The sequence below is a fragment of the Phocoena sinus genome, chromosome 8 (genome assembly GCF_008692025.1).
Source record: "Phocoena sinus isolate mPhoSin1 chromosome 8, mPhoSin1.pri, whole genome shotgun sequence".
Classification (NCBI taxonomy): domain Eukaryota; kingdom Metazoa; phylum Chordata; class Mammalia; order Artiodactyla; family Phocoenidae; genus Phocoena; species Phocoena sinus.
Window position 1 is genome coordinate 68,220,073 of NC_045770.1, and position 26,046 is coordinate 68,246,118.

The following is a 26,046-nucleotide window of genomic DNA, read 5'->3' on the forward strand; positions in this document are numbered from 1 at the left end:
TCACAGTGAATATCAGAGAAAAAATTCTTTTCGGGCTTCTGGCAAGGGGAGGAGGAAAGGAACTAGTTTTAAATACACCAGGCATTCTGTTCTTCTGAACAAGGTCTGCTCTCAGGAGGAGCTATCTTACTAGAGCCTAACCTCCTAGAGTTTTATCAGAACCTAGCCTATCTGGGGGAAGGGAAATAGCCAACTCCAGCCCCCTCCAGCCATCCAGTCCCACCTAAGTGGTGGGGGGAAACTGAGACGCATACGTGAAATTCACAGTCCAGGGGTACACGTCACCAAAAGACGGAGACCTAATCATAAGACTATAGAACACTTCCTCTCCCTGACCCCTTACCACAGGCATACTTCAAAGATATTGTTGGTTCAGTTTCAGACCACTGCAATAAAGCAAAAATTGCAATAAATCTAGCCACATGAAATTTTTGGTTTCTCAGCACATATAAAAGTTATGTTTACATTGTACTATACTCTATTAAGTGCATAGTAGCATTATGTCTAATAAATGGACATACCTTAATTAAAAAATACTTTACTGTTTAAAAAATGCAGTGTGTGAAATGCAATAAAGTGAAGCCACAATAAATTGAGGTATGTCTGCATGTTACTAAAGGCCTATTTACCTCAGTTCCTTTTACAGCACATCATGTCCACCTTGCAACAAAAAATTAAAAGGCAAACCAAAAGGCAAACAACACATCTGAAGAGATAGAGAAAGCATCAGAACCAGACACGGCAGGGATGTTGGAATTATCAGACAGGGAATTTGAAACAACAATGATTAATATGCTAAGGGCTCTAATGGATCAAGTGGACAGCATGTAAGAACAGATGGGCAATGTAAGCAGAGATGGAAATCCTAAGGAAAAACCAAAAAGAAATGCTAGAGATCAAAAACCTTGTAACAGAAATGAAGAATGCCTTTGATGGGCTTATCAGTAGACTGGACACAGCTGAGGAATCTCTGAGTTTGAGGATGTATCAACAAAAACTACTAAAACTGAAAAGCAAAAACACAAAGACTGAAAAAAACAGAACAGAATGTACAAGGACTATGAGACAACTACAAAAGGCATAACATATGCATAATAGGAATACCAGGAGAAGAAAGGGAGAAAGGAACAGAAGAAATACTTGAGACAATAATGACTGAGAATTTCCTCAAATTAATATCTGACACTAAACCAAAGATCCAGGAAGCTCAGAGAACACCAAGAAAGATAAATGCCAAAACAACTATACCCAATCATATCATTTTTAAACTACAGAAAATTAAAGATAAATTAAAAATCCTGAAAGAAGCCAGAGGAAAAAAACACCTTACCTACAGAAGAACAAAGATAAGAATTATATACAACTTCTCAGAAACCATGCAAACAAGAAGAGAGTGGGGTGAAATATTTAATGTGTTGAGAGAAAAAAGCCACCAACTTAGAACTCAGTACCCTGTGAAATTATTCTTCAAAAGTGAAAAAGACAAACAAAAATTGAGGGAATTTGTCACCAGTAGACCCGTCTTGCAAAAAATGTTTACAAAGTTCTTTAGAGAGGAGAAAAATAATATAGGTCAGAAAGTCAGATCTCCATTTAAAAAAGGAAGAGTATTAAAGAAGGAATAAAGGAAGGTAAAATAAATTAAAAAATTTTTCTTATTCTTAATCTAACAGATAATACTTTGTTCAAAATAATAATAGTAACAGTGTATTCAATTATATATGCTTATGTCTATATATGCTTATATATGTGTAAGTGAAATGAATGACAGCAGTGATATAAGGGAAAGGAGGAAGGAATTAGGGATATTTTGTTATTATAAGGTACTTGCACTATCTTTGAAGCAGTATAGTGTTATTTGATGGCAGACTTGGGTTAGTTGTAAATGTGTACTGAAAAACTCCAGGACAACCATTTTAAAAAGCCAAAAAAAAAAAAGTATAATTGATATGCTAAGAAAGGAAAACAAATAGATAGAATCATATAAAATTCTCAATTAGAACCAAAAAAGACAGAAAAAGTGTGAAAGACAGAAATAGGAACAAAGACCAAGGCAACAAATATGGTAAATATTAATCTGCCTATATCAATAATCAGTTTAAACATCAGTGGTCTAAACAGATCAATTAAAAGGTTGTCAGTGAATCAAAAACAAGACCCTTATATGTTATCTATAAGAAACCCACCTCAAATATAAAGACATATATCAATAGATTAAAAGCAGGATGACGAGAAAGATATACAATGTTAACATTAATCAAAAGAAAGCAGGAGGGCTTCCCTGGTGGCGCAGTGGTTGAGAGTCCGCCTGCCGATGCAGGGGACGCGGGTTCGTGCCCCGGTCTGGGAGGATCCCACGTGCCGCGGAGCGGCTGGGCCCGTGAGCCATGGCCGCTGGGCCTGCGCGTCCGGAGCCTGTCCTCCGCAACGGGAGAGGCCACAACAGTGAGAGGCCCGCGTAACGCATAAAAAAAAAAAAAAAAAAAAAAAAAAAAAAAAAGAAAGCAGGAATAGCTATATTAATTTCAGGCAGAGTGGACTTCAGAGCAAGGAAAGTTATCAGGAATAAAGAGAGGCATTACATAATGATAAAGGGATCAATACTCCAAGAAGATGTAATAATCCTTAATATGTTTGCACCTAATGACAGACCATCAAAATGTGTGAGCTGAGGGCTTCCCTGGTGGCGCAGTGGTTGAGAGTCCGCCTACCGATGCAGGGGACACGGGTTCGTGCCCCGGTCCGGGAAGATCCCACATGTCGCGGAACGGCTGGGCCCGTGAGCCATGGCCGCTGAGCCTGCGCGTCCGGAGCCTGTGCTCCGCGACGGGAGAGGCCACAACAGTGAGAGGCCCGTGTGCCACCAAAAAAAAAAAAAAAAAAAATGTGTGAGCTGAAAACTTGTAGAACTGCAAGGAGAAATAGATGAATCCATTGTCATAGTTGTAGACGTCAATTCCCCTCTATCAGAAATGGACAGATGTAGCAGGCAGAAATTCGGTAAGGGCATAGTTCAACTCAGCAGTGCCATCAATCAGCTGGATCTAACTGACATCTATAGACTCCATTCGACAACAGCAGATTACACGTTCTTCTCAAGCTCACATGGAACATTCAACAAGATGGATCACATTCTGGGTCATAAAATACAGCGTAACAAATTTAAAAAGATAGAAATTATACAGTATCTGCTCTCACACCACAATAGAATTAAACTAGAAATCAATAATAGAAAGATAGCTGGAAAATCCCCAAATAGTTGGAGGTTAAACAACACATTTCTAACCAACACATGGGTCAAAGAAGGAATTTCGAAAGAAATTTTAAAATATTGTGAACTAAATGAAAGTGAAAATACAACTTATCAAAATTTGTGCAATGCAATGAAAGCAGCACTTAAGGGAAATTTATAGCATTGAATGTACATATTAGAAAAGAAGAAAAACTTTAAATCAATAATCTAATCTTCTACTTTAGGAAACTAGAAAAAGAAAAGCAAATAATATCTAAAATAAACCGGAAAAATAATAAAATTTAGAGCAGAAATCAATGAAACTGAAAAAAGAAAGAAATCAATAGAGAAAATCAATAAAACCAAGAGCTGGTTCTTTGAAAAGATCAGTAAGATTGATAAGCCCTTAGCCAGGCTAACTGAAAAAAAAAAAAGAGACACAAGTTACTAATATCAGAAATGAAAGGAGGGACATCACTACAGATCCCATGGACACTAAAGGAATAATAAGGAGTATTACAAACAACTCTGTGCTCACAAATTTGTTAACCTAGAGGAAATGGACCAATTCCTTGAAAGACACAATCTACCAAAACTCACGCAATAAGGAGTAGAAAATATCAATAGACCTATATCTTTTAAAGAAATTGAATCAATAATTAATATCCTTCCAAAACAGAAAGAACCAGACCGAGATGGGTTCACTGGTGAATTCTGCCAAACATTTAAGGAAGAAATTATACCGATTCTCTACTTCCTAACTCATTCTATGAGGCCAGCACCACCCTATTACCAAAAGTAGACAAAGACATTGCAAAGAAAGGAAAACTGCAAACCCATATCTCTCATGAACATAGATGTAAAATTCCTCAACAAAATATTAGCAAATCAAATGCAACAGTGTATAAAAAGAATAGACACCATAACCAAGTGGGATTTATCCCAGTCATGCAAGGCTGGTTCAGCATTTGAAAATCAATTAATCTATCACATCAACAGGTGAAAGAAGAAAAATCACATGATCATATAAATAGATGCAGAAAAAGCATTTGACAGAATCCAACACCCTCACTCTCAGCAAACTGTGAATAGAGATAAAGGTCCTTAACTTGGTAAGGAGTGTACAAAAAACCTACACTTAACATCATACTTACTGGTAGGAAACTTGAGACTTTGCTGCAAAGATCAAGAACAAGGCAAGGATGTCCCCTCTCACCACTACTTTTCAATATCATACTGGATGTCCTAGCTAATACAACAAGACAAGATAAGGAAATAAAAGATATACAGATTGGGACGGAGGAAATAAAGCCATCTTTGTTTACAGATGACATGGTTGTCTACATAGGAAAATCTGAATCGACAAAAAACCTCAGGGAACTAATAAGCAATTACAGCAAAAGCTTGACGATTGTCTGGGGTTGTGGGGAGGGATGAATCGGCAGAGCAGAGGATTTTTTAAGGCAGTGAAGCTACTCAATACAATACTACAGTGGTGGATGCATATTATTATACCTTTGTCAAAACCCCATAGAACACCAAGAGTGAACTCAAATGTAAACTGTGGACTTTGGGTGATGATGTGTCAGTGTAGGTTTCTGTAGGTTTATCAGTTGTTACAAAGGTACCACTCTGATGCCTGATGTTGATAATGGGGAAGGTTGTGCATGTGTGGGAACAGAGGGTATATGGGAACTCTCCGTACTTTCTGCTCAATTTTGCTGTGAGTGTAAAACTGCTCTAAAAAAATCTGTTCACTAATTTGTTTTGAAGTAGCTCACAGTATGGAGAAAATAGAGTTGGATCCCTACTCCATCACATTAAAAAGTAAATTCTAAATGGATTGAAGGCCTAAATGTGAAAATAAAATTATAAAGCTACTAGAAGAAAATACTAGAGAATATCTTTGTGATCTCAGTGTTTTTAGCAAGACCAAAAAATTGCAAGCCATAGGAGAGAAATTGATCAATTTGATTAGATGGAAATTATTGAAGAATTCCAAAGATAAGATGAACGTCTGGGTGACAGAAAGGTATTCGTAAATGATGAGCATTTCATATCTGGAAAGTCCTACAAATTGACAAGAAAAAAATCCACCGGTAAATATTTTGAGTGGGCAATTCACAGGAGAAACATTATAAATTTATGAAGAGATGCTCAAATTTGCTAGTATTAAGTGAAAACAAGATACTACTTTATATCCATCAGATTGGAAACAATTAGAAAGTCCAATAATCACAAGTACTAGTGAGGATATGGGGCAGTGGGAACAGTTATGCATAGCTTATAGAATGAAAGTAGGTAAAGCCATTTTGCAGAACAATCTGGGACTACTTAGTGAAATTAATATGATTATACCTACAACCTCACAAGCAGCCAGTCCCACTACATGGTTTATATTGCTGAGAATCTCTCAGGTACGTTCATAAGCAGAGCAGCATTTGTATTTGTATTACAGCAATGTTTGTCGAGGCAAAGAGCTGGAAGTCAGTTAAGTGCTCCTCGCTGGGAGAATAAGTAAAATGTGGTCCATGCATGCAGTGGATACTAAGCAGCATCAGTAGCAGTGTTACATTCACATGTAGTAACATTGACATATCTCAAAATTATAAGATTAAGTGAAAGAAATATTAAAATACAAAACAACTCTAGGTAACTTCAAGTAAATTATACACACACACATATATGTAATATATGTATATGTGTATATAGAGATATTCAGAAGGACATATATTAAATACTTAGGAGTGAGCGGTAAACAAAGGAAGGAAATGAGAGAAGTATAAAGAATATAGAGGTAAACAAAACGTTGCCTTTTCTTTGCACAGTGATGAAAGGATATGATGTGACTTAATTTTTTACCTGCTTTCCTAAAAAAAAGAGGAATTAGGGCTTCCCTGGTGGCGCAGTGGTTGGGAGTCCGCCTGCCGATGCAGGGGACGCGGGTTCGTGCCCCGGTCCGGGAGGATCCCACATGCTGCGGAGCGGCTGGGCCTGCGAGCCATGGCCGCTGGGCCTGCATGTCCGGAGCGTGTGCCCCGCGACGGGAGAGGCCACAACAGTGAGAGGCCCTTGTACCGCCAAAAAAAAAAAAAAAAAAAAAGAGGAATTAAAAAACATTTTCAATAAAGTAAATACAATATGGATATAATGATCTCATTAAGCTATATTTGAAAATTAAATGAGTAATTCATATAAAGCACTTAGCTTAGTACCTAGCCTACACTAAACACCCAATAAATGTTCTCTGTTAATGTTAGTAACACCACTCATGACACAGCTACTACCAATCAGTTGGAGTTGGCACTTAAGACCCATTGGATTTAGATGGTTTCCCCCAAAAGATCTGTTCAGGTCTAACAGTCTGTGGTTCTACGAGAGGGATAGGCAAGTCCTGGCTGCAGACCCAGAAGCAAGCCGGAGAAATGGTGAAAACAGCCTTGTGGAATGGGAATGGCTACCAGCTTTTTTGCAGTGTCATAGGAAATCTTGATGGTTAACTTGGGAGAACACCGGTATAAGGCACAAATTAAGAAAGGAGAGGCTGCAAGAGTAAACAGTGCTATAGAGCTGGGCGACTTTATGTACTTTGGTATACTTACTCCAAAGGGGGGTTTTCTTTTAACATTTTAATTTCAAGCTATAAAATTGAATCACAACGTCTAGGTATATAGTGTTTGCTTTGGATCATCTCTCCCCCACCCTCCTCCTTCCCTGAAGTGGGACACAGGTTGTTGTAGTGAAATGAACAACATCATCACCTAGTGGCCTGTCCCTCAAAGTGCTGACATAAGATCCTGGTCCCAGAGAGCGGAGAACAGGTGCTACATCCTTGCCCTTATGTTAATTCAACAAGCATTAAGTGGGACTCTGTGCCAGGCGCTGTTCTGGTGTCTTGGGGATGTAGAACTACTAACAGAAGATGACAGATTTAAAAATAAAATTAAGGAAGTGTCAACACGGAAACTTCCCAAAGTGACATTGCATTTTAATGTGTTTATTTTCCACTGGTTTTCCACAGATCATAGATGAAGAAGAAACACAATTTATGAGTAATTGCCCCGTTGCGGTCACCGAAAGCACCCCACGGAGGAGGACGCGGATCCAGGTGTTCTGGATAGCGCCCCCTGCAGGAACCGGCTGTGTGATTCTAAAGTAAGTGAACAAAGAAATCCTTGGAACACTTCACTCCCCTTTCCTGTGCTCTCTCGAAGTCTCCGTGGTGCGGTTGCAGAAGGAAAAGTGCCTTTATTGGGGCATCAGACAAGTTGTATCATCTCTCTGCCCTCCCTTATCTTGACTCTAAAACAGGACTATGGGCGGTCTTTTGTAAAGTGCTATGAAAAGAATCAATCACCTGAATCTCTGTTTTCTTCCCATGCAATGATCTGCTGGTTACTCTCTATCTTCCTAGAGATAATGATCCTATGGCTGGTCAAGAAAAATTACGACCCGGGTGAGGATAATTTTTGGCTTCCTCCATCTTGAATACACCCCCTGTCCTTAAGCTGTGCTAGGCTGACCTGAGACCTGACTATAACCTCCGTTGGCCCCAGGCTCTGCTTTATGATCCTGTCTTCTTCCTTCTCCCATCAAAATTGCCCTCTTGCACCGCTTGCTATGGGGCATCTTGATCCTCATCTTGGTGAGTTACAATAGATGATGAGAGGTATGAGCCAGCCAGTGGTTTTCCCATGAAAGGTGGCATTATCTCAAATCTGTGCTTCCAAAGTTGTATTTTATAGAATGATGTTCAGGGAGATGTAAATAGGTGGGCAGGAAATCAATTTCTATGGTTAAGTAACTTTGGAAGATGCTGTATGCTATATATCTCCTTCTTGCAGATTCACAACATATATTAGCATATTGAAGGTTTTGCAAAGTCCTGCCAAAAAAGAAGTCTGTTTAACTTGGTTTCACCCAGCATTTCCCAAACTTGACTGCAAAGCTCCTTTTTTTGCTGAGACATCTATTAACATTAAGTAGTTTGAGAAATGTGGCTATAACCTGTTTTAAATACATTTTAAGGCTCTATAGAGTGATGCTGAGAATTTTAGGATTTCAGACAGGCAAATAGTCATGGGTAGATAGATAGGCAAGGCTCCAATGCCAGCATCCAAGAAACCCTTTCTCCTGGAGTTAGGGGCTGGGAACTTCCCAACCATCTTCTACTTCTTTAAATCCCCTAAGGCCTTATGTATATATTTGGTTCATTTGTCTGAACCTGTGGCAGGTGGACATTTCTAAAGACTTACAACTACAGCCCAGCCCTGAGGAGAGACTGATAAGGAGGCATTCCACCTAGGCTCTCCAGTCCCTGCAGTTTCTGGACCCAGCTGTGCCTGCCTTATGGGAGAAAAAGAAAGCTTGCAGAGATTTCTGGAAGCCTCTGTCCATTGTCCAGACGCAGTCTTTGGCCTCTTTTTGCTGCCATCTGTATGGACATCATTTATTTTTTTCTTAGTTTAATGCAAGCTGAGCATCCTTCCTCAGATTCCTTGAGAAGTTTGGCTTTTGGCACTAATCTACATTGGTGATTTGTTTTAAATTTAGAAGTAGAATTTATGTATAAGTATAAATCCCAATATATAACATGTATCTAGTATCTAGTTGCAATGTGGGAGAAGGCCTTGTGGGAATAAACGAAGACCACTGAACTGAGAAAAGAGGCTATTTATTCAGAGCTTGCTATGTAGCAAGGAAGTCAGCTGCCATCACTAGCATTTGACAGAGACTCAAAGGCAGGCAGAGGAGTGGGAAAGCTTTACAGTGAAAAATAAGAGAAGATTGTGGGTACTTTCTCACTGGAGATAGTTGGCATGGGGAAGCTGAGGGCGGGCTAACTAGAAATGGAGCATCTGATGTGATTGGTTTGGAGAGCATATTAGGCTTTCTCTGACTGGTCCTGAGATGGAAATAGAGGAGGCAGTGGGGCAAAATTAGAGAGTTGACATCGTTGCGTTGCCCAAGTCCTAACTGTTCTGGACTAATGGCTACAGACGTCGTGGTTTGGCTTCCCAGGCCATTTACTGCAGAGGTTGTGGGTCAGAGTTCTGTCGTCACTGTCATATACAGCCTGGCCTTTGTCCATTAGTATATTCAGTCTCTCAGCCTGGAGACCGGGTTCTCAGCTTGGCTTTCCAGTACCCACACCCCTGCCCATGGCAGCCCTTTCACTCCACAGAGGGGCTCTCCAATATCAGATCTGTGTGATGAACCTTCCTGCTCTAAAACCCTTATCCCTTTGGTGTAGATCTCTGGTTTTCTTTGACTTACTCTTCTCACAAACCAGAAGCCTTTGATCTTCCTGTTGGAAGCCAAAAAGGCATCTCTTGTTTACCGTTAACAATGAACATATGTGAACATATGTTTATCCATTAACAGTAAACAAATGTGGCTTGTTCAGTCACTCATTCTTTCAGTAAATGTAACTGAGCTTCTATTTGCACAGACGTCCACAGTGTACAGGCAACTGAAGTTAAGATCTTGGCCCTAAAGGTTCTCACAGGCCAAATGGAGGAGAAAGAAAGGGGCAACCAGTACTGTCTACCATGAAGTCAGCTGCACATCTAGCGGGCTTTGTCTAATTTAATCTTCACAACAAACTTCCCCCTTTTATGCAGGAGGAGACAAGTCTCAGTGAATTAGGCAAGTTTCTTGAAGTCATACTTGCATTTAATGCTAAAGCCCCATGTTCTTCCTTTCTTTTATCTTTTTCTGAAGGAATTAAATGTAATCTATAATTATTCACTAAAGAGATCATTTTATAGGTAAGATGTAAATACATTCACATTGTAAAATTTCAAACAGTGCAGAAAATAGTGAAATACAGAAAAATGCAGAATACAAAAAACGTGAAAAATCCCTGACATTTCTCCCAATAAATCCCACAGTCTTCTACCCCAAAGTAACAATAGATACCAATTTGGCGTGTATTTGTTAGACTTTTATCTGTGAGTTTATACACATATAAAAAAACATATAAGTACCCTTTACACAAATGGTATCATGGTCTACGTGATGTCCTGAAATTAAATAGGTTTTCACTAAATAAAAGGTATTAGAGATATTTCCAGGTCAGAACATATGGATCTCTGTTTTTAAGCTGTTGCATATAATCTACTGTGCAAATGTGTTAGTTATTCCACAGCTGATGGACATTTAGATTGTTTCCAGTTTTTTACTATTACCAATAATGCTATAATAAACATCCTTATACATACCTCTTTGAGCAAATATGCAAGTTTTTATCCATGGTAGCTGCCAAGAAGTAGGATCATAAGGGATGGACATTTATAATTTTAATAGACACTGCCAGATTTTCCTCCAAAAAGCTTGCCAACTTAAACACTCTCCCTGACTGTGAACAAGAGAGCCTGTTTCCTTACTTGCTTAACAACTCTTTTTTTTTTTTTTTAATTTGGCTGCACCAGGTCTTAGTTGTGGCATGCGGGATCTTTAGTTGCGGCATGTGAACTCTTAGTTGTGGCATGTGAGATCTAGTTCTCTGACCAGGGATTGAACCTGGGCCCCCTGCATTGGGAGTGTGGAGTCTTAGCCCCTGGACCACCAGGGAAGTTCCTCAACAGCTCTTGATGTTTATCATTCTTTAAAGTTCTGCCCATCTGATGGTTAAAAATGGTGTCTTGTGGTAATTTATATTTTCCTGATTATTAGTAATTTAAATTAAGAATCTTTTCAAATATTTATTCCATTTTTATTTCCTCTTTGTAAATGGCCCATTCATATTCTTGTCCATTATTCTAATAATGTTTCTTTTAAAAATTGATGTTTATATATTTCCATATATTTATATATAAAATATATGTGTATATTATATGTATAAAATATATTTTATATTATGCATTTTATATATAAACATATGAAATATATAATTTAATATATTTATATGTTTAAAATTGATCCTTACATGGTACAGATAATAACACTTTGTTATAAATTTCAAATATTCCTCTCCATCTTTCTCTTAACTTTGCTTATGAGTATCTAATCATCCAAAAATTTGGAATTTTGTTTTAGTCAAATGTATCCATCCTTCCTCTTATGAATTTTGATTTGTATCTTGTCTAAAAATAATCTTCCTACACCCAAGGTTATAAATATATTCCCATATTTTTAATATTTTTATAGGTTTAAAAATAAGTTTAGGTCTTTAATCTTCCTGGAATTTAATTTTGTGAATAATATGGTATCAATAAGCCTCAAGAAAAAATAGATGGCATGCTCCGCATGAGGTGCCAAAGGGTCGTTGAATCAGGGGTCTGATTATGATGGTGTGGCCAAAATAAAAGTGAGAGGAGCCTTTAGCACCCATGTCTGAAGGGGCGAAAGGAGCGTGCAGAGGACAGGGCAGAGAAGACCACCACCTCCCAGGGGCTGAGAACTTCAGTTAAGGGAAGCTACTAGCCTGAGGTGACCCACAGGGATCCCAGTCTTGATTCCCTGTCGATTCTCCCTTTTGACCTTGACTCCCACCACGAGGACAACGAAGCCTCGTTGATAGAGTTCACACAGATTCTCCTCTCCCGCAAAGAACAGGGTACAGAAGGTTGAAGGAAGTAGCTGGAGGGACAGACCAGAGCTGTCCACACAGCTGGGAAATGAAAATCTACCTATTTTTCTCAAAATGGCTAGGTAGTTGTTTCACATCCATTTATCACATAGTCTGTCCTTTCCCTTATTGTTTGAAATGCTACTTTAACAAATATAAAATTTTTATACATGTCTGTTCTGTTCTGTTGATCTTTTTATCCCTGCACGAAACCCACACCATTTTATAGCAAAATTTTATTTTATGTTTTGATAGCAAGTCATCGCTCATTAATCTTCTGGTTCAAAATGTTCATGGCTATTCAATTAGATTCATAATTCCAGACGAATCATAGAATGAGTTTGTGTTGTGTTTAATAAAAACGTATATTGGGATTTTGAATGGTGTTGCAAACCCTACAATATGTTTTTATATCGTAGCAACCTACAGTGTGTTTTCCCAGTTAGAAATATGGAATATCCCCTCTTCAGGTCTTTTATGTCCTTCAGGAAAGTCATGTAATTTTTCCTCATTTGAGTTAAACATTCTTGTAAGGCTTTTTTTCCCCCACAGGTATTTTATACTTTTATTGCTTTTGTGAATGGGCTCTTTTTTCCTGTTAAAGTTTCTAATCATTGATTGCTTGTGTTTAGGAAAGCTATTGATTCTTGTACCTTGAGTTTGAGTTTAGACAGTGCTGAAATCTCTCAATAGTTCTAATGCTTATTTTTCATTTGGGGGGGAAATAATGAATGAATATACCTTTGTATCTTTTTCATGCTTTAGTTTATTATCTATCACCTCTAATACAATATTAAATAGTGATATTCATGCTTATTCCTGATTTTAATGGGAATACTCCTATAATTCACTTTTAAGTATAACAGGAAGTACAGGTATCAAACTGATGCCTTGAATCAAGTTGAGAAATACCCTTTATCTAGATGAGAAAGTTTCCTTGTTTTTTTTGTGGAAGGTGGTATTGGAGAAACCAATCACAACCAGTATTCCATGTGTCCAGAGCTGACCATCACTGAGAAAGACTCAGAGTATAAACAAGGATCCTGACTTTCAAGACACTTTCCTGAAGTCTAGTTGTGGTGTAAATAAAAATACGTATGCAAAACTTAGCCAACCCAAGACAGACATGAACTGGGGACAGATTAAACATGGTTAGTCAGAAAGTAGATGAATGAAGAATGTAATAATGGGAGCACCAGAGCTCCTTAGAAAGGTTAGTTTATATCTTGAAGGCAGTAGTAGGCTGTGGATAAATGGACAGGAGGGAAGAGGTCATTCCAGGTGAAGGGTGTGAACAGAGTGAAACTAACGTGAGAACTTAGAGGTGAGAGTAAATATGGCGGCACTGGGAGACAGTAAACAGACAGACTTGGTGAGATTAGAAGGTCATTGGAGGCCGAAATTCATTGCTAAATCATGCAGGTTCTCCAATGTCAAGATGAAGAGGTTGAACTTGATTCAAGAGGAACAAGGGAGCCATTAGTGGATTAAACAGTGGACTGACATGCTAGAAGGAAGATTCACTAAAAAGTTAGTCTGGGTGCTTATGTCTGGCAGCAAATTCCAGGAGAGATGAAAGGGGAGACACTAACTCTGTTGCAGAGCCCTCACTTTCAAAAATGGGCATTTGTGTTGCTGTGTTTGGGTGATGTTCCTGGGAGAAGGCAGACTGGTAGTGTAAGCCGCAGAGCCTGCTAAATATCTGTAGGTGACAGCTCTGAAGCCCACGTAGCTGGTTATGTTCCTTTGCCCAGGAGGGCTGGGAAGGGAAGCGCATCGCAATTACAACTTTCCTTTTGGCACAAACCTGACACCATTTCCATTTTCCCTTTGGATGCAAAGATTTGAACATTTCTAAATTACAGGGTTTTGAGACATCCCTCCTTATAGCCTTCTCCCTACAAGTGAATGACCCAGCACTTAAAGTTTCCGTGGCGTGCTTCAACGCTGCAAACTGTTACAGCAAAGTCGTGACTGATTGAAAGAAAAAGCCTCTGTGAATAGAATAGATGTTTACAGACCCCATCAGAGGGAAGTCCTATCCCCTTAAGTCTGATAAAAGTTTTGTCCCTGGAAGTGATCTTGTCTTTCCATACCTTCATTGCGTACATTTATTACTAGACTTCTGACACCCACTTGTCACCTCTTAGGAGGGTTTTGAGATGTGGGTTGCCTTACCCTGGAGGAGATAGTCACTTGGTGAACCATTTGGGGAATTCAACCGTATGAAACAATGATTGGTTGCAGGCAGTAATAACAGCCCAGAGCCAAGCCCTGGTCTAGGTGCATTATAGATACTCATTTAATCCCCAGAGCAACCCTATGAAGTGGATACTAAAGAGGATGCTAAGGCACAGAGAGGTTAAGTAACTTCCCTAAGGTCACAGGGTAAGTGACAGAGCTGGGATTTAAACAGAGAAGCATCTGGGTTCCGGAGTCTGTGATCTTAGTACTGTACTCTACCATCTCAGGCAGGTCAGGTTCACCTGCCACTTCTCCTTCTCCCCCAACATGATTAGTTGCCATAACTGCCTCTTCTTTCTCTCAGTTGCTTTACATTCACTGCCTTTTTCACAGGCGCTTCTTGCCTCACTGTTGCAGGAACCTTGTACTGCTCACACTAGTTCCTTGCCCTGTGATTCTGCCTCTTACTGGTATAAGAATTGCTGTCCTCATGCACAGCTGAGTCACACCGCTTACATAACAAACTTGAAGGGGGCTCTCCATCACCTTCCAGATCAAGTCCGGAATCCTGATCGGAGCATTTTTTAAGTCTCCCTATGTCCTTTACCAGAGTCCCTGACCAGCCTCTTCTTCCACTGAATCCCTCCGTGAACAATGTTCTCTTGCCATTCTCGTCTGCTCACTCTCTTGATAACATTTATGGAGCACCTACTGTATGCAGTCAATGAGGATTCAGAGACTGTCTCTGAGAATGTCACAGTCTAGGGCTGAAACACAAAACAAATCAAGTCCACAGTCCTTCATCTGCATTTCTGAAACCCAAAAAGCTCTAAAATCCAAAAGATATTTTCTTAACTCATTTAAGACCCAAACCTGCCTTGAACTGACTTGAAGTTATTTATAGTCTTTTAGTGTAAATATTAATGTGTTTGATGCTGCCCCAGACCCTGATGGGGATGTTACAAAATATATGCAAAGTACCCTGTATTATCTTTCTGAAATCCAAAAATATTCTGAATTCTGAGATACCTCTGGCCTCAAGGGTAACAGATAAGGGAACTTGGCCATCTGATGGGAAGTTTGGTCATGGATTGCAGGGGAGGCAGCCCTCTGGCAGGACTGGGATTCACAGAAATACTAAAAACGAGCAATTCATTTCTTGCACGTGAAATAACCTGTTCCCAGCTGCAGCTGCTACTAGATCTGAGAACGTATTCAGTGTTCCCCATCACCAAAGAATGAAGCCAAAATTCCTTCGCGAGGGGTCCAAGGTCCTTAGTGATGTTTGCAGACACCTTTGCAGCCTCATTTGTTGCTCCTCCTCCCACCCAAGGCTGCAAGCTTCATGGAGGAGGGGATCAATTTTACTCATCTATGTGGCCCTAATGTAGGGGTTGGCAAACCACAGTCTGTGGGCCACGTCTGGCCCACTGCCTGTTTTTATAAAGAAGGTTTTATTGGAACACAACCAGGTTCATTCATTTCTGGATTGTTTAGGGCCCCTTTCACGCTACAGCAGCAGAATTGAGAAGTTGCTATAGAGACCTTATAGCCTACAAAGTCTAAAATATTTTTTATCTGGCACCTTATAGAAAAAAATGTACTGACCCCTGCTCTAATGTATATACCCCAGTGCCAGGAACTCAATAACTGCTGATTCTTGGCCTGGGTTCTCCTAAAAGCCCAGCTTAGACAAAGGCTTGTGTGCAGGGAGTTTATTTGGGGAGTGATCCCAGGGAGAAGGTGGGGGCAGTGGGGATGGGGGTTATTTGGTCAAGTGTTATTGACCTGGTCATCACCGTAGGCAGTCGATGCTTGCCCCTGCTGGGACCTTTGGAGAAGCCATATGACGTGTGTCTCAGAGCAGCGTGCCCAGGAATGAAGGGGGAAGCCATTATCCATTGGTTTTCATCCTCCATTGATCAAGGGTAGCCCCACAGGCATTAATGCCCCTGCGCTCTGGGCTGCAGGTGTGTGAAGGTTCATCAGGTTCTGAACATGTACTGCAGCATCAAGAGAAGCTCTGGGACAAGAAGCAAGAGGTACACCACACAGACAAGGTGTGCATCATCTAATTTCAGTGGACAGAGCTGCTCGTAGCAACAGTGGATGGAATCAGAGTTGGGATGAGAGGATGTGAAGAGGCGTATAGAGATGCTCAATGCATCAGTTAGTATGAAGAGTAGTATAAGTAGCTTACATTTATTGCCAAGAACTATGCTAGGTGCATTGCATGCCTTATTTTACTTAATCTTCATAAAAGCCCTGTAGGGTCTTTACTATATTCTTCCCATTTTCTTGATGAGAAAACTGAAGTTTAGAGAGTTTGTATTCAGGGTAATAAAGCAGTTTAGTGATAGAGCTGGGTCTTAAACCCACTTCCACTTGACTCCAAAGCCCTTGTTAACTAATCACCACTAAGCTACGCTGACCCGCACACCCCCACCTTCTGCCTCACTTGGTCTCTGAAGCCTGGAGAGGCACAGGACTGCCTGGGTCCGGGAGGTGTTGCTCCCAAGTGAGGAAACTAAATGTCCTTTAGAAAATGGAAAACAAACCCAAGGACCTGGCAAGAGAAAGACTTGTTAGTGAGGATAGAGATGAGTATTAGGAGGGATTAGCCAGAACTCATAAGATTTTGTAACTTCATGGAGCTCACCAACTCTTTTTATCTTGGAAGGAAATAACACAGAAAACCCACATCTGATGACTCTGTGTATGATTTAGAGGAATCTGGCAGGATTAGAAGGATCTGATGTGGCTGAAGTGCAGCTTACCCTGCAATTTTTCTGGCATTAGCTATTGAGAAGAACCACAGGCTCCTTTGTCATAAGTCAGGGTGGCTCTCCCTTGAGGCTGGCTAGAACCTCAACAATGCTAACTAGGGGTGGAAGCAAGGAATCTACAGAAAAGGGGGTGGGAAACCCCAGACCAGTAGAAGAGGCTGGTTCTTGTGAGAGCAGTTGGAGAAACCAAGACTATGGTTAAAAGGGGAGCATGAGGGCTCCCCTGGTGGCGCAGTGGTTGAGAGTCCGCCTGCCGATGAAGGGGACACGGGTTCGTGCCCCGGTCCGGGAAGATCCCACATGCCGCGGGGCAGCTGGACACGTGAGCCTGCGCGTCCGGAGCCTGCGTTCCGCAACGGGAGAGGCCGCAACAATGAGAGGCCCGCGTACCGCAAAAAAAAAAAAAAAAAAAAGGGCAGCATGTGCTTGGTTCAGGAAGACTTAGATACTCTAAGACATGTCATCCAACAGGTGGAATCCAGATGCCAGGGCTTCCTGGGAGGCTGGCAGTGGCATAGTTCCAAGGGAGCAGTCCAATGGCGGCAGAGTTTCGTTCAGCAGCTGGAGTCCCAGGTGTAGGATCCAGCCCCTGGGGAGAAAACTGGGAAGAATTAAAAGAAAGTACGTGCTGTGGAGGCGCTCCAGGCACAGCAGGAAACAGGCTCAGACGGAACACTGAAACCCACACTGCAAGGGGCAGCGGTGTGACCACAACTCGGTGGGCATGTGCGAGTGAATGGCCCACCCCAATCATGCACAAGGACCCAGAGCCCTGGCAGCAAGACCAGTCCCAGTCCTATCCCAGTGATGGAGCAGAGATTGCCAAGATATTCCAGGCCCTGATCGTGGTGGGATCAAAACATGATGTTTAGATCCTGTGGACATTTTAAAAATCGAAAGTAAATTCATATAACATGAAATTAACTAGTTTAAAGCCATCAGTTTGGTGGCATTTAGTACATTCACAATGTTGTGTAACCACCACATCTGTCTAGTTCCAAAGTATTTCCATTGCTCCAAAGTAAAACCCTTTACTTATAAGCAGGAACCCCATTTTCCTCTCCCTGCAGCCCCTAGCAACCACCAATCTGCATTCTGTCTCTACGGATTTACCTATTATTGATATTTCATATTAATGGAATCAAACAATATGTGATCTTTTGCATCTGACTTTTTTCACTTACCATAATGTTTTTGAGGTTCATCTATGTTATAGCATGTATTGATACTTCATTCCTTTTTATATCTGAATAATATTCCATTACATGTATATACCACAATTTGTTTGCCCCAGGACATTTTTTTTTTTTTTTTGCGGTACGCGGGCCTCTCACTGCTGTGGCCTCTCCAGTTGCGGAACACAGGCTCCAGACGCGCAGGCTCAGCGGCCATGGCTCACGGGCCCAGCCGCACCGCGGCATGTGGGATCTTCCCAGACCGGGGCGCGAACCCGTGTCCCCTGCATCGGCAGGTGGACTCTCAACCACCGTGCCACCAGGGAAGCCCTGCCCCAGGACATTTTTGACATGAAATGGTCACAGGATAAAAATGCAATAATGAAAAATCATCAGATGGTATCATATCTACATTAACCTTTCAATCCCTATACATATTTTTTTAACCAGGGAATATATAGTAGACGTGTTCCTCCATTCCTGAGCCTCACCCCTTCCCCAGGTAGGACAGTGACGGCCCTGGGACAAGGGTAGAAAAGGACAAAGAGATGTTTCCACACCTACTTCGTCTCTCAAGGTCATGGAGTAAGTGTATTGGCCTGCTAGTGGGCCCGGCTGGGACCCAGGGCTGGGTCTGGCCTGCTACAGGCTGGGTCCTCAGGCTGCAGGACTGTGGTTTTCTTGCATCTGGTGTCTGCCCCCTGGTGGATGAGGCTGGTCTAGAGGCTAGTGGAGTCTTCCTAAGGGCAGGGCCAGGGCCCAGGGGATTCTGGGACTGGTGTCTGCCCACCAATGGATGGAGCTGGGTCCTGGGCCCTCTGGTGGGCAGGGCCATGTCCAGAGGCAGCTGTGGGCTCAGGAAGTCTTTAGGCCGCTTGCCTGCTGATGGGTGTGTGTGTGTGTGTGTGTGTGTGTGTGTGTGTGTGTGTGTGTGTGTGTGTGTGTGTGTGTGTGTCCCCCAGTTAGTTGCTTGGCCTGAGGCATCCCAGCACCAGAGCCTACAGGCTATTGCGTGAGGCCAGGTCTTGGCACTAATGAGCTGGAGGGAGATTTTCAAAATGGCGCCCGCCAGCACCAGCGTCGACCAGCACCAGCATCCACATGGTAGAAGTAGCTCCCAAGAATGGCTACTGCCAGGGTCTATGTCCCCAGGGTGAGCCACACCCTTCCTCCACCCACTCCAGGAGATACTCCAAAACCAGCAGGTAGGAGGACCCTATCAAATTGCTGCTTTTGCCCTGGGACCTGGAGCTCATGGTATTTTGTGTGCTCACTTTAAGAGTGGAGTCTGTTTTCCCCAGTCCCTCGGGGCTCCTGAAATCAAACCCCACTGACCTTCAAAGCCAAAGGCTCTGGGGGCTCATCTCAGTGCAGGACCCGCAGGTTTGATAGCCTGACATAGGGCTCAGAACTCTCACTCCCGTGGGAGAACCTCTGCAATGTAATTATTCTCCAGTATAATTATCCGCCCACCCAGGGGTATGGGACTTGACTATCGTGAGTCCGCCCTTCCTACCCCATCCCATGTGGTTCCTTCTTGATGTCTTTAGTTGTAGAAGATCTCTTCTGGTAGGTTCTGGTCTTTTTCATTGATGGTTGTTCTGCAAATAGTTGTGATTTTGGTGTGCCCATGAGAGGAGGTGAACTCAGGTTCTTTCTACTCTGCCATCTTGGCTGATCTCATGAAGTAAGTGTAAAACAGGTTGGCATATCTTATCCTGTCACCAAAATGGCTTGATTAGATCTTTTTATACCCAGTATGTAACCACAGGGTAACAGAGTCATATACCTGGTCATTCATTACTTCATCTGGTAGAACAATGGGCGGAAGTCCACTGAAGACACAAAGGATGCTGGAAAGATGAGCAGAGGGTCCTCAGCGCTGTAGAAGATGACGTTCCTTCAGAAGCAGTGGAGCAGTGTTCACAGCTCCATCACCATTCATTTCCAACCACTGATCAAAGAATTGTCCCTGAATTATTTGCCTTCCTGCAAGCCTGCTTGCCACAGAGACTACCCAAACTAAAGCCAGTGAAGAAATGAGATTAAGAAAGAAGAAAGAATGTCCCCCACTCCTTCCATTATTAATCATTGCGGGCTGATTTCAGGTACATTTTCCCTTGGGCATTTCCCCAACATTTTGCATTTAACAGCCCCTGGAAGCCAGGAAAGTAGAGTAGAAAAAGCTCCATAATATCTTAGTTCTATACTATTCATAAATGAAAATCATTGTTAATTTAGAGTTTGACAGCTGTGGTGCGTTTGTAAGTCCAGCGCAGCTGTCATCAGCACTCCAGCTTATTTTTCAAACAGATGTTTAATGTGACTTTAGTGTTATTGCCAGTTTTTGAGGAGAAAGAGGGGGGAAGCAGAAACAGGAATAATCATTATATTCATCATTTGGTTTCCTTTCAAAACATAAATCGGCATGATTTATAGTGACATCAGAATTGCTCTCATTGCAGTTTTGGGTGCAGGACTGGTTAGCTATCATCTCCTTATATCGTCCAAAGTCCATTTATTTTTTTTTTCCCCTAAAGTCAGAGGGCTGTTTTGGGATAATTACACCCAGACTCTGAACAACAGTCTCCGCTACCCAGAAGAGCCTTCCATAGTGCAGAAGAAAAATCAGGGAGTGGTGAATGATGGGTGACTGGGCTGCAACCCCAGATGAAAGCTGCAGGACTGAGTCTTGTCTTGCGGCTGTGGAATCAGGACACCAGTGAGAGCAGAGCCCCGGGAACGGCAGCCAGGTTCTCCCACACTCACTCTTACATCTCTACCATGCTTTTGGGGCTTAGGCAGCTGGGTTCGTGCATTCTCACAGTGTGCAAATCGGTCTCAGTGTATACAATTAAACACATCTGTGCCTCCACGTAGAAATCTGATGAGTCAGAAGGTACTTGAACAGGCCCTGCTGTTCCAGTCCATGTTGCTTGGAGGAATCTTCCTTCATACCAGCTGTGTTGCTCGGTAAACCCACTTCCCGGATCTGATTTCTCTACCCGTGCCTTTTTTGTGTTGGGCTTTTAGTGGTCTCACTTGGGTCCTACTCTGTACCGTCTATCATGTGTCCAGTCACTGGCCCTCATTACCTCTTTGACAAGGCCTCTGTTGCGGGGACTCTAGATGCAATAACACACATCGCATTTCTTTGTACACTGAGAGAAAAGATTCACCTTGCCTTCTTCCTCTGCCAGCAGTTGTGATATGTGCCGTGCAAAAGAAGAATCCACTCCAAGGAAAAAGTTGGCAGATGTCCCAGATCCCAGCTCTTAAGTCATGGTTGGGTAGAGGAATGAACCACAGCCTCATCCATCTAGTGCTAGAAATCATAGGACGCTCTAAAGTCTGACTTCTCAAAGGGTGCCCCCCATCTTTTTAGTTGGAAAGTATTGTTTGCAGATTATTAATGAGGAGTTAATTTTTCCATAACTACAGAAAGACAAGGCTTCTGCCAGGTTGACCACCTAAGAATCTGAGGGAATCCTTGGGCAGTTATTATGGTATCAAAAGCTCCTGGCTGTTGCTTGCCACCTCGGCTACCTGGATCTAGACTATGGATCTGTTCCCTCAGGCAGCTGCTTCCCTACCTTTGCTTCATGCTTGGAGCCCATCCCTTAATACCCCACATCACAGCTTAGGCTAAGCGACAATGGTAGTAAGATGTGTTGAAAGCTTGGGGAATTAGAGAAGGGAATTGTAACACAGAGGTCCTACGTAACTGGCTTTTAAGTTTGGCTATACTCAGGGCCCAGAAGCCCAAACTCATCCTTGTTAGTTCCCTGCTTTCACACTTAGTGGGCACCAGCCTCCCTTCCCAACCTCAAGGGCCATTTTAGTTCCCCCTCAAGAGAATGCCCTGTACGAGTCCCAGTTGACCTGAATCCAGACCCAGTTCTCCTCTGGGTTAGTTTGGCGTTGTAGTTATGAAGGTGGATTCAGGTCAGACAGCCCGAGATTGAGTTTTGGCTCCACCACTTACTCCTGATGTCAGGCAAGTCATTAAACTCCGGGTACCTCAGATGTCTCCCCTGTAAAATGGGGATAAATAATAGTACCTACCTTATAGGGTTGCTGTGAGGATTAGATGAGTTAATACACGTAAAGTGTTCAGAACCATCTGGCCCAGAAGCAGCTCCGTACAAGGCTATGTTATTATTATTGCTTTACATTTGCAATACAATGAAAATCATCACATAGATGTTTCTAAGACAAAACAAGTGGTTCACCCCCAGAAGTGAATTCCAGTTTCTGGCACTTAGGACAAAAACTATACATGGTTTTTCAAGCTTCAAAAACTCTCTTAAGTTTCAGTCTCACCACATCGCCTTTCCTTTTGCTTGCTTGGTCCTTGCCAATTCCCATAAAGAATATGAAGTGGTGTTAAGAAAAACAAAACAGTCATGTTAAATTTTAAAAATCAGGGAAAATTAAAGCTCAAATATAACATCAAGATGAGAAGAAGACCATGCACGAATACACAGGGGTCTAAGTTCCCACAGAGTTGTAACAGTAGTGGATTATAACCCATTCAATAAAATGGGAAATTAGAGGTCATTTGATATAAATAAATACCTATGCTAGCTAAGTAAATGAATGGCTAATTGGAAAGTTTGATAAAGAACAGGGTGTTTATATAATCTCAAAGTACCTGCCCTCAAATATTTAATAACTTAACAAAGAGGAAACCAGGAATGTTAGAGTGGAGAAGTCTGGCAGACACCAGTAATGGGACAAATCTGAATTGAAATTCTGTGCCCCCTGACAGGATGCAATGAGAAGAATACAGCATCACTTCTGTGATATTCCTGCTCAAGGTGCATAACTTGCATCTAATCCTGAGGAAACATCAGACAAACTCAGACATTTTACAGAATCACCCACATGTCATCTTAAGAGCTTTCAAAGTCGTAAAAGTCAAGGAAAGCCTGAGGGACTGCTTCAGATTGAAGGAGGCCAATGAGACATAAAATCTAAGGGAAACACTGTGATTCTAAACTAGACCTTTTGGCCGTAAAGGAACAATTGTCAAAACTTGAATAGGGTTTGAGGATTAGATGTATTAATGTTAATTTCCTAAGTCTTATTGTTACATTGTGGTTACATAAGAGAATATCCTTGTTTGTAGGAAAAACACTAAAGTGCTCAAGGTGATGGGATATCATGTCAACCACTTACTCTTAAATGCTCCAGGGGAAAAAAGTTCTTTGTGCTGTTCTTGGATGTTTTCTTTAAGGTTGAAATGGTTTCAAATTAAACAGACTCAGTTCAAAGGCGGGAGGGGGTGGAGAGGAAAGAGAAGAGCCGCCTCTGCATCTTTCCTTTCTTCTTTTTCCGTTTTCTTCCTGGTTTCTTCCTACCAGAAGGTTGGGCTACGGTGGGGATGAGAAGACATTGGTTGGGTTCAATCAAGAAGACAGGCCAGGGCTTCCCTGGTGGCGCAGTGGTTGAGAGTCTGCCTGCCGATGCAGGGGACGCGGGTTCGTGCCCCGGTCCAGGAGGATCCCACATGCCGCGGAGCGGCTGGGCCCATGAGCCATGGCTGCTGGGCCTGCGCGTCCAGAGCCTGTGCTCCGCAACGGGAGAGGCCACCACAGTGAGAGGCCCACGTACCGCATTAAAAAAAAAAAAAAAAAAAAGACAGGCCAGGACTCACTAGGTCTGAGAGGCTGGCTGTCCCTTAGTTCTTGGTGCGGGGTGAGGGGGGGACCAGTCACAGGGCCGCAGTCGTGGGAAGAGGGATGGGAGGGCGGGCACCCAGCCTAGTCTGGGGTGGTGCAGGGGGTCTAAAGAGATCAACCTGTGAGCTGACAGAAGGCTAGAGGGGAGGAGGAGCAGAGGAATCAGCGTGTGGGAGTGGCCCTAGACCAGATAAAGCACGGAGCATGTGAGGACCTGCAAGTGGTCCTGATGGTGGAGCAGGAAGGAATGTTCTTGGGGCAAAGGTGGCGCGCAAGAAATGTGATGTTTTTCTTTGCTTTTCTTCTCTTCTTTATACTGTTTTTTTCTGTCTTTCTCTCTCTCTCTTTTTTAATAAATTTATTTTATTTATTTATTTTTGGCTACATAGGGTCTTTGTTGCCACGCAGGCTTTCTCTAGTTGTGGCGAGTGGAGGCTGCTCTTCGTTGCGGTGCACAGGCTTCTCATTGCGGTGGCTTCTCTTGTTGTGGAGCACGGGATCTAGGCACGCAGGCTTCGGTAGTTGTGGCTTGTGGGCTCTAGAGCACAGGCTCAGTAGTTGTGGCGCACGGGCTTAGTTGCTCCGCGGCATGTGGGATCTTCCCAGACCAGGGCTCAAACCCGTGTCCCCTGCACTGGCAGGCGGATTCTTAACCACTGCGCCACCAGAGAAGCCCTTCTCTCTTTCTTTCCCTTCCTTCCTTCCTTCCTTCCTTCCTTCCTTCCTTCCTTCCTTCCTTCCTTCCTTCCTTCCTCCCTCCCTCCCTCCCTCCCTCCCTCCCTCCCTCCCTCCCTCCCTCCCTCCCTTTTTTCCCAAAAACGTCCCCCCTTCAAGCATTCAGCCGGGTGTTGCTCTAATATTTTAATAACAGTAATAATAATAGCTGAAACATGTGGCAGCACCCTATATATAATGCAGATACTACTCTCCCATCTTACAGAGAGGAAGCTAAGGCACAACTTGCCCAACATCTTAAGTAGTGAAACTGGCATTTGAACCCCAGACAGTCTAACTCCACAGCCCAAGCTTTTGACCTGCCACAGTGTCTGAGTAGATCTTTAATGAGGCTGAATTCTTGTGAGGACTGTTTTTTATAAAGGGGGCTTGCAAGCCTCAATAGTGTTCTAACTGGGGAGGGTGAATGGGGGAGATGCTTATGAACTGTGGTCTGTGGATGCATCTTACCCACTCAAGTCCCCTCCCCTCTCACCCCACTCGCTGCCTTCCCATGCCTGTACTGTCAGCAGCCATGTGAGACCTACCACGGGGCCAGGTAAACCTGGAGCCTAAGCTGAACCAGCTGATGGTTGTACTCTGCGTGGCTACAGAGCCAGAGCAGCTCATGGAGAAGGGCAAGAAAGGGTCAAATCAAAAAAAATGCTGAGGATCAGGCCCAAAGTGTCCTCAGTAGGTAAGGCAGTCATAAGGGAAGAAAAAAGACAAAGTTGAGTCAAGGTGAGCTGTTTAAGGTGGAAACTGTGACCGAGTGAGGCAAAGGTATAAAACGCCCGTTTGTACGTGATGCTGTAGGTGGCACTTGGCCTCAGAGGGAAGGAGTGTCGATGTATCTTTCACCACCTTCCACCTCCTACTAACTCCCAGGGATTAATTATTCATTCAACAAACATTTTGTGAGCACCTACTATGTGCCAGGTTTGTGTGAGTTGTGGTAGGGAAGAAGAAAGAAGGCTGAGGGACTGGCACATGGATTTCACCTGAGAACTTGAGATGCCAAGCTCTCTTTGGAAGAGGCTGCATTTCTGTGTTCACTTTAGCCCATGGAACAAAGCCAAGAGTGACAGAGAGTTACTGGCTGGGAGCGGTGAGGTAGGGGCTTAGTGTGGGAGAGGAGAAGGGCTCCCCCCAGCCCCCATAGCTGCTGCCATGGCCATCTCAAAAGCACCTCTTTACAGAAAAACCTAATTTCCACATCCCTCCGCAATCACTACAGATTCTGTTGCTAATAACACTTTTCAAGCTGGTTCTCAGCTGATTACAACATTGCGTTAGGCAGTTTGCATCTTGAGATGGACTCTGGGGTCAGACAGGTCAAGGTTGGAGTCCTGGCTCTACCCAATCTGATTCTGGTGTCTTTCCTATAAAATGAGGGTAAGGAGCTGAGGTATGGGAAGTATCTCTTTTCACTTTTAAAGTAGTTTAGGGTTTACAGAGCACCTTCCCAATACTCTTGCAAGGGTGACATCATTATCATTGTGAGAGGTTAAGGCTCCCAGAGGTAAAGTGATTTGAACTGGGTCACAGAGACCCTGAGTGTATAAGTCAAGATGGAAACCTGTTCCCACTTTTTAAATAGAAAAGATTTGCTGTGTTTGTGCCCACTTTTTAAATGATCCAATTGCTGTATAACACTTAGGACACTTACATATCCTATCTTTGCCCCATAGTTTTAGCT

General features: G+C 42.6%; 1 protein-coding gene across 1 annotated transcript in view; it reads left to right on the top strand.

The window, feature by feature from the left end:
• Positions 1-26,046, top strand: part of SPON1 (spondin 1) — a 274,397-nt gene that overhangs the window by 74,119 nt on the left and 174,232 nt on the right. Inside the window, exon 3 of the mRNA XM_032639045.1 lies at positions 7,254-7,387. Within this exon, the coding sequence (XP_032494936.1) occupies positions 7,254-7,387 (134 nt within the window). The remainder of the gene's footprint in view (positions 1-7,253; positions 7,388-26,046) is intronic.